The sequence below is a fragment of the Pelodiscus sinensis genome, chromosome 5 (assembly GCF_052426305.1).
Source record: "Pelodiscus sinensis isolate ZL-2025 chromosome 5, ASM5242630v1, whole genome shotgun sequence".
Taxonomy (NCBI): Eukaryota; Metazoa; Chordata; order Testudines; family Trionychidae; genus Pelodiscus; species Pelodiscus sinensis.
The window spans coordinates 31,242,069-31,251,677 of NC_143056.1; the positions used below are offsets into that span (position 1 = coordinate 31,242,069).

The 9,609-nt window shown below is 44.1% G+C and overlaps 1 protein-coding gene across 1 annotated transcript in view; it reads left to right on the forward strand.

Moving 5' to 3' along the window:
- Positions 1–7,926, forward strand: part of CATSPERB (catsper channel auxiliary subunit beta) — a 140,935-nt gene extending 133,009 nt beyond the window's left edge. The window contains exon 28 of the mRNA XM_089778257.1: positions 7,134–7,926. Coding sequence (XP_089634383.1) covers positions 7,134–7,361 — 228 coding nt within the window. The 3' untranslated portion in view covers positions 7,362–7,926. The remainder of the gene's footprint in view (positions 1–7,133) is intronic.
- Positions 7,927–9,609: the final 1,683 nt, after the last annotated feature.

Consider the following 9,609-nt stretch of genomic DNA (forward strand, 5'->3'; position numbering starts at 1 on the left):
ATGTATACCTCATTGCATGACCTGTTTATATTAGAACTTCAGCACTGTCAGAAAAATATTTACTGATTTAAAGATATTAGTCAAAATTAAAAATGGATTACTATTTATTTGGCACTTCTTCAGGTTGGCTCCTGCATTCTCTTCTAATTGGGGAAAGGCAGCCATAGCATTGTGAGCATCAGGAACCTTCTGAAGCACGTGCCCATGGATGTGCACCCTTATAGCAATGAATATTGGTACCTCAGGTCATGTAAAGAAGGTATAGCCCTTCTGCTGGTAGCAGTTGGCAGCCAGGAGGGCTGGGTTCAGTATCTAGGGGGTTCAGTCAACAATGTGACCAAACTGACTCAAGTCTCCAGCCAGTAAACTGGGAAAATTCCAACCTACCAACTGAGCACCTTTAGAGGCAATTCTTCCCCTCTTGCAAGCACTGAGTCAGAGATAGAAACAGTCTGTTTAATAACAGTAATCTAGCATCAACATCAACATATGGAAACACATAAACAAAGAAAACCCATAAGCAAGGTACCATCCGCAGGGCAGAGTCTTTTGCTTAAAGATCTTTAGTCCAACTCCCAACTCAAATAGTGTGGTTTCCCCTCACTTCAAACACCGCACTCACAATTCTGTCCAGTCAGTGCAGACCCAGAGTTTATAGGTACATTACCATGACATCTCCCTTCACTGAGCATGTGGCAATGCCACCTACATGCTGCCCCTGCCAGCTGGCCTGCCAACTGCCTGCTGCTGCTCCCACCGGACACCTGCCACCACTCACGCCGGCCACTCACGCTGGCTACCTGTCAGCTGCTCCCACCAGTTGCCTGCTGGCCGCTCCTGCCTGCTGCTCCCACCGGCCACTTGCCACTGCTTCTGTCGGCTGCTCCCGCTGGCCACTGCCTGCTGGCTGCTCGCCACTACTGTCCTTGTCATGGATTTTGCTCTGGACCAAACCTGGGCTATGTCTAGACTGCAAGCCTCTTTCGAAAGAGGCTCTTTCGAAAGATACTTTCGAAAGAGAGCGTCTAGACTGCACGTTGAACTTTCGAAAAAGCGGCTTGCTTTTTCAAAAGAAAGCATCCAGTGAGTCTGGATGCTCTCTTTCGAAGAAGCCCTATTTACATTGAAGAACGCCTTCTTTCGAAAGAGGAACTTTCGAAAGAAGGCGTTCTTCCTCGTGAAATGAGGTTTACCACCATCGAAAGAAAAGCCGCGTTCTTTCGATTTAATTTCGAAAGAACGTGGCTTGAGTCTGGACGCAGGGGAAGTTTTTTCGGAAAAAGGCTACTTTTCCCGAAAAAAACCCTGAGTCTGGACACAGCCCTAGTGATTTCAGCTTCTCAGTGATTTCAGCACTTGGCCCACAGCGCAGTCCAGCCAAAAGATTCCAGCATCCACTGGAATAATATTTTAAAATAATAAAGAGACTCCTTACGGAGTTTTAGTTCTATCATTAAACAGGAGCAGGGGGAGAGAAACAGGTTGAACCAGTCTTACGGCTAATGCCTGTAGTGCTTGCAGCTTGTTGGTTCAGAGTTCTGCTCTTCCCCCAAGTTCATCTGAGATTCTTTACACTGACAGTTTCTCTCCTTTAAACTGATTTAAACACAGTCTGACTTTTCTGCATTCCCAATAACTGCAAGCAATGGTGGTCATATCTTACAATTCATGCATTTAGGGTTAACACAGTTTGTGACTCTGCAACAGCCAAATTGGTTACAATAGGTAAAACACCATTCTAACAATTGAATATCTAGCAGGCCTAAGCAAACTCAGTGAATATAAATACACCCAGAATTCCTTTCCCATTCCAGCTTGCTGTAATGAAAACATTGATTCAGACCCCGCTTACAAGTGCAATGCTGTTGCACAATAAGTGACTATGATTCTGGGATGTATGAGCGGAAGTGGTGTAACTAGACAAGAGATAATTCATCTGCACTGCTGTGGGATGATAATGCTTCAGCTAGAGTATTTTGTCTAATGCTGGGTGCCACATTTCAGGAAAGATGTGGAGAAATTAGATGAAGTCCAGAGGAGAGTAAAAATGATTAAAGATCTGAGGAAAAACTGACAAAAATGAGTTTGTTTCCTCTGGAGAAGGGGAAGACTGAGCTGGGACATAACAGTTTTCAAATACAGGCAGTCCCCGGGTTACGTACAAGATAGGGACTGTAGGTTTGTTCTTAAGTTGAATCTGTATGTAAGTCGGAACTGGCATCCAGATTCAGCCAATGCTGAAACTGATCAGTTTCAACCGCGGCTGAATCTGGACACCAGTTCCAACTTACATACAGATTCAACTTAAGAACCCCAGGCGTCCCCAAGTCAGCTGCTGCTGAAACTGATTAGCAGCTGATTCCAGGAAGCCCGGGGCAGAGCAACTCTGCCTCGGGCTTCCTGTAGTCAGCCGCTGGTCAGTTTCAGCAGCGGCTGACTTGGGGACACCTGGGGCAGAGCAGCTCGGGTGCTGCTGGGTTGGTCCAGTAGCACGGCCGCTCCTCGGCGCTACTGGACCAACCCAGCAACACCCCAGCTGCTCTGCCCTAGGCGTCCTGATTCAGCCGCTGCTGAAACTGATCAGCAGCGGCTGAATCAGGACTCCTAGGGCAGAGCAGCTGGGGTGCTGCCGGGTTGGTCCAGTAGCGCCAAGGAGCGGTGCTGCGGGACCAACCGGCAGTGCCCCACCTGTTCTACCACAGGCCCCGGGCTTTGCTCCACGTCTCCCTGGTCTGCTGGGGGGGGGCACTAGCTGCGTCCCCCCCAGCAGACCAGGGAGACGTGGAGCAAAGCGGCGGAGGACCCGGGCCGGACCGCGGCGCTTCCAGATCAGTGCCACGGTCCGGCCCGGGTCCTCCGCGGCTTTGCTCAGCATCTCCCTGGTCTGCAGACCAGGGAGACGCTGAGCAAAGCCGCGGAGGACCCGGGCTGGACCCGCGGCGCTTCCAGATCAGCTGGAAGCGCCACGGGTCCGGCCCCGGGTCCTCCGCGGCTTTGCTCAGCGTCTCCCTGGTCTGCTGGCTCCCCCAGCAAACCAGGGAGATGGGGAGCAGCTTTTCTTGCCCCGGAAGAGGCGGGTGGTGGGACCAGGCGTCCCGCCGCTCCAGTTCTCTAGGGCAAGAAAATCCCCGTTCGTAACTGCGGATCCGACATAAGTCGGATCTCCGTAACTCGGGGACTGCCTGTACATAAAAGCAGGACAATGTAGCATGGGTCTGGCCCACGAAAGCTCATCATCTAATAAACCATCTTGTTAGTCTTTAAAGTGCTACATTGTCCTGCATTTTGCTTCAACTACCCCAGACTAACACGGCTACATTTCTATCACTATTCTACATGCAAGGCACTACATTTAGCCGTTTGGAATGGAAATCCATCAACCATATGAAGAAACTCGCACATGTACATAAAAGGTTATTTCAAGTAAGAGGGTGGAACAATGTTCTAGTTATTCTGTGATGATAGGAGAAAAAGTAATAGACTTAAATTTTAGCAAGGAGATTTGGGTTGCACCTTAGGAAAAATTTCCTTATTTTCAGAGTAGTTAAGTACTGGCACAAACTGCCAACGGGGGTTGTGGAATCTCTATCACTAGAAATTTTTAGCCAAATATCAATCAGGAACTGACTAGTTATTATTTAGTCTTGACTTGAAAGCAGGGTACTGGACTAGATAACCTCTCAAGCTCTCTTCATGTCCCATGCCTATGATTCCATAATATCTACAAAAAAAATTTATTTACACACATACATTCCCCCATATCCCCATTCCATCTTCTAACTATGTATCTGAGCTTTGAACATAGCTGTTCTGTGTTGGAATATTTGTTGTTGGTGTTGTGACAGAAGAGGGTCTAAGAGAGGGATGTGTAAGAAGAGATGGGAAGTTGTTTTATGGATTCACACAAGAAGGGCATTCCCAGTTTAAAGAACGAAGTAGAAGAGAGTGCATAGATGTCTGTCTGAAAGGCTCGAGTATAAGACATCAAAGCTGGCATTGCTGGAATAGCAGATGAGGCAGGGAGTAATGCAGCCAGAGACCAGAGCATATAGGCAGGAAGAGGGAAATCCATAACTAGTCTTGAAAGGGAGAATAAGAAAATTGAACTTGATTCAGTGTCTGTGTATTGGTGCTGAAACTAAGAGTATACTTACCTCTGTGTAGCTGGTCAAGATGAACCATAAGCTTAAGCAAAACTTCTAAAAGGCAGCTGATGATGAAGGAAGAGATAATGTAATATTTAGCCAAGAAAACTATTTTTCAGAGATGAATGTAAAGAAAAATTGTACTTGTTTAAAAAATGTCTTAAGAGATCTTAACAAACATTAATGAATTGATGAAAGGTTGAAAGCATAGAATTTTATGTAAAAGGATTGGGGGTTTTTAAAGTGTGAACTCTTATTTCACTGAAGCAATTGCTAGAACATATTTTCAGCCATAGCAAATTATATTCATTAAAGACATAACGTTTTTTAATGTAATATCTAAAATCAGTGTTTTCTCTACGGCTAGGTCTACACAGCATTTTGCATAACTTTTTCCAATTCTTTTGTTGGAAGAGGCTTTTCCAACATTTGGCCCATCTAGACTGGGCCAAATGTCAGGAAAAAACCCTCTTTCAGAAGCTCCCTTATTCCTTGTAGAATGAGGAATACAGGGGCTTCCGAAAGAGTGCGTTTGCTCTTCCACACAAAAAAAAAGCAGAAGAGCAAACACAGTTAATGGACGTGGAACAATTTTTCCAGAATACCCCTGGTATCCCAGAAAAACTGTGTAGTCTAGACATAAGAGTCCTGGGTATAACAAATGCAAAATAATCTTTCACAAAAAATGAAAAACTTATTCTTGGTTTAACTGTTTTTGTGAAGTCATGCCAGGAATGTATCAGCTCAGCAAACCTTCTATGAAGCCTATCATGGTTTGTTAATACATCAAAATAAAAATGTATGTGCATAATCTGAACTTGTATATAGTCCAGGGATCAGCAACCTACAGCATGCAAGCCAAATTTCACTGGCATGCAAGCCTCCCCATCGGATCCGTACGCCAACCATATGGGACTGTTCCCATTTCAAATACTCTGTCCTCGTGTCCCCATCAAGTAGTGAAATGTCCCAAAAAGCACTGCTGAACATTTCATTAGTTGATGGGGATGCTGGTTTGCAGGGAAGAAGCGACCAAGAAATAGCTCTGTGAGAAATAGCTCACGCGGTGTAGCAGCCACCTTCCTCCCACCCCCCTCCATTGGCGCTTTGCTGGTAGGTAGCCAGGCTGGCTTCTGGTGATGCGCATTTTCCAGCCATTCCATCACCCACTGCCCCATCACCGCACACCCATCCCCCGTGGAACTGCCTCAGGCCCCCAGCCCAGCTGCACCGCTTCCTCCTCCTCCAGGCCGCTTGTTGGTACAATGGCTACCACTGCCAGGGGTACCAAGAGGGTCCAAAGTAAAACCTGGTGGAGCTGCTCCTGGACCTCTGCACCTTGGAGCTGCTGCCTCAACCCCGTCAGGGGCCATGTGGAGCCCAGCTAGGGTACTGCGGCAAGGGCATGCTCAGGCTCGGCTGGTGCATTCTATGCACTGCCGCTCTGTCTCCCCCACTCTTCCCAACCCTGCTGGGGGAGTTGCACAAAGCTGGGTCTAGTGGGCAAGGTCAGGGCTTCTTCAGCCCACTATGTTGAGATACCCACTGCTTGGAGGAAGTTGGGGGCTGAACTCCCTCCCCCCTTCCCACCTCACTCTGGGAATGGCAGTGCACTGTCCGGAGCCTTTCCCTGCTGTAACAGGGTGTGAAGAAAGGTAAGCATCCCCCCTCATGCCCAGACCCTCTCACTCACTCCCCTCCCCTGCCAAGACTCTCCCTCTGCCAAAACTCTGAACCCCTCTCCCCCCACTAAGACTCTGAACCCGCAGCTTGCTCCAACACCCTCCCTTGCTCTTGTATCCTCCCTCCTGGACAGACTCTCTGCTCCAAGCCTCCTTCTGCACCCTCCCTTGTTCCTGTATGCCCCCCTGGCCAGACACCTTCCCCCACCCTGCTCTTGCATCCACTGTTGCTTCTGTACCCTCCATTCTGGCCACACACTGTTCCCCCCCTGCTCCTGCTCCCTAACCCCTTACTAGAAACCCCACTCCCAGCCTGCTTCTGCACCCTACCTCCCACCTAGACCTCACAACCTCTTTCCTTTCTGCACCCCACCTCCCTCCCAGATCCTGTACCCCATCCCTATCCCACACACTTGCAGCTCTGTGCCACACACTGAACCCCTCATTTTTTGTCTCTACCCCAGAGACAAAGGAGGTTCATAAAATCCATTAACTTTGGAACCCCAGAAAAGTAAATCTGGCCTATGGGAAACCCTGAATCTCAGTCCTCCCTGTCCTTTCCTCTTGCCTCATGGGTCTGGAGCACCAGAGGAGTGAGGTGTCTCAGTTGGGGCCACATCAGAGAGGGCTGGGGGGTTTTGAGGAGCTTTTTGCTTCTCACTTGTGTGGTCCCCAACTGATTTTTCTGTGGGTCAGTGACCCCAACCCAAGAAAAGTTGCTCACCCCTGCCATAAATAAAGAAAACATTGCAACCTTTTGTGTTGGACATAAATTAATATTTTACTTTATTTAAAATGAAGTTTGATGAACTAACATGAGAAAGTTAAAACGCTTAATCTGTTTAATAATTTAAATTAAACTGTTCTCCCTAACTGCAGCTGGTTCCAAAAATATGGTCACCATACCCAGCCTGCCCTTGCTCCTCTCCCCATCGTACCTCCTCTCCACAACACAGATCCATAAATAGAAGTGAATAAGTTAAATCTTGGCATGACACTTCTGAAAGGTTGCCAACCCCTGATATTGCCCAATATATTATGTCTGAACTGATTAGTTTGTCTAATTTATTCCCCAATATTGGTCCCATTGAAGCAATGGCAAAACTTCTGCTGATTTCAATGGAGCAGAACTGGGGCCTATGATTGTCAGCACACAATGACTAGAATCTCCTTTCTTCCCCCTTTGAGCACACTAACAGTATTAACAAATTATAAATAAGAAGAGTTCAAACTTAGATATAGTATTTTAGTCATTAATTATTGGACTAAGACTTTATAAGAATATGTTAAATGTTTTCTGTTGCAGATTTATGTTGATGATGCTCCTTTGGCCTTTCCAGGACAATATCTTGTTAGCACAGTAACAGCTGTGATTGTAGGAGGCATCATCTTTGTAGCATTTATTATGCAAATGTATGAAATAAACATATGGAAAAAAGTGAAAAGTAAAGTGAGAAAACAAAACAAAGTATCAGTATCTGAAACCTCAGCAGCTGCTACTTCTATTTCTTCCAGCAAAAGCACCTCTAGATGAAATACAAGGTTACAGCCAATAGCATGTTACGCCATCCACTTTTATTAAATCTATGTCTTACTTACATTTCCCAAGTAGTACCTTAAAAGTAATTTCCTATTTAGTATGGTTATGTTATCAGTCTTCCTTTACTGATATTTTTACATATTCAACTTTTCCATCAGAATTTGATTTCTTTGTAAATGTATGTATTAAAATCTGTAGCAAAATATATTCATTTACAAATTATTTTATTGGGATACTGTTTTCAAATATTATAAAGAACGTAGTTTGTTTGTACTCAGTAACACAAGTAAGAGTGTTACATCTAGCCATACTGATCTTCTCTTTATTGATTATCTTATGATTGTCTCTAACATCTTGCAGCAACAAAAAGCATTGTAACACTTACCTACATGCAGTCTTTATTTGTAACACAGTTCCTGAAAATTAATTTAGACAAATATTTGAGAGAATGTTTAAATGTTAAGTGAAATTTGTATAGAATAGTATTTTGTGTGATTAAATACTGCAGTGTGGTTCTAGTCAAAGCATAAATCACTTAAGCTTGTTGATTCTGGCTATTAAAAGGCAGACACATGACCAGACTTGGCTAGTCGGTTTTCTTCCAACCACTGGGTGGATGCACTTTCTGTGTGAATGCCTTGCATGCTGCAGCAGTGGCAGTTTACAGCACAATCCTGCCTGCTTGAGGTTTTTGTTGGTCCTTATTATCATGAGCACTAAACACATTCTCATCTCTTAAATCAGAAAAAATAAAACCCATGCATGCGTAGTAGGTGAATGAAGGTTCTTTCAAGATGCTTAACTAAAGTTAATTTTTCTTGAAAAGTCTCTCAGGCTTCTGACATTTCTACCTACTCAATAAAATCCATGTTGTGGTCTACCTATTTTTCTGCAGGGTCTTGAGCACTTCCACTTTAAATCTGGAACCTTGAAGGTTGAATATACTCTGCAATACAAAATTCAGTGGGTTTGAGTTTTAAAGGGGATTCATGGTAGGAGGAAAAAAAGCTGGATCTAACAACATAATTTAAAAATAGGAAGAAAGCAAGCTTTGGTTAGAAATGATTGGTGGGGTTGGTTGGTTTGTTTTTTTGACAAAATATTTTTTCCTGGGAAAATCCAATTTGTCAAAACCAAAACTGTGGAAACATAATGGTTTCAACATAACATTAGTCAAGGATAGAATTCCAATAGAGAGAGGTAGTTTCACATCCTGCCTCCATAATATCCGGTTGTTCAGTGATTAAGATAGTCGGGTTGTAGAAGATCTAAGTTCATATCCTTCCTCTGCCTGCTTCAAATTAGGGACTTGGATTAGGATCTCCCACACCCAAGTTGAGTACCTTGATCGCTGGATCATAGAGAAAATGTTCTCCCTTGTATGATTGCTTTCTCTTCTTCTCCCTGCTAACTTCTCCTTAATTAATTAATTAATTAATTAATTAATTAATTAATTAAATACAAAATGGAACATTTCCAGTTGGAGAGAAACTCAGACTATAGCTAAGTGATTAGGGCACTCTCTTGGGATGGTATTGGCTCACCTGGCATAAGCCAGCTGATCTGGGATAGTTATCTGCTATTCTAGGATGGGTCTGTCATGATTTTTTTGGTGGAAAAAATTTGAAAGGTCTCACTTTTATTCTGATATGAAACAAAAACAAATGTTGAAATCTTGAAATTTTTTACAAAATTGAATTCTTGTTTTTCAGCCAGCCCTACTTGGGATTTATGCCACAAAGAAGTGGGAGGTAAGACGAGGGAACTAGAAGGAACTGGTGTGAGAATACATGAAAGAGTTTAGAAGGGGGAGAAGCTAGTATATCTGATGGTGATGAGGGAGGTTAGGGCATGTTTTGTTACAGCAGAGCTGATTGTAATGCCTAATGTTATGGAAGTTCCATATATATATATCATACATTATTTTACATGGTAAGCTTTGTATGATTATCCAGTTTTGGGGGGGAAGTAAACTGTAAGTCTGAAAAATTCCTATATGCTTTCCTCAAAGATTTTCCATCACAGTACTGCACCTGGGAAATGTCAGGTGGCCTAGATTTGTCTTCATTGCATACCGAGCACAGGGACAATGGATAAAAATGTGAACATTATAGCCATATATAACACAACATCTCTTTCATGTTTGTTAGCTAGAAACACTACATGTTCTGTCTTTAGGATTATTTCAGTAATTTGTTGAAGACTGTTCTTAGATTTCTTGGGGTGGGAGAGAGCTCTCCCA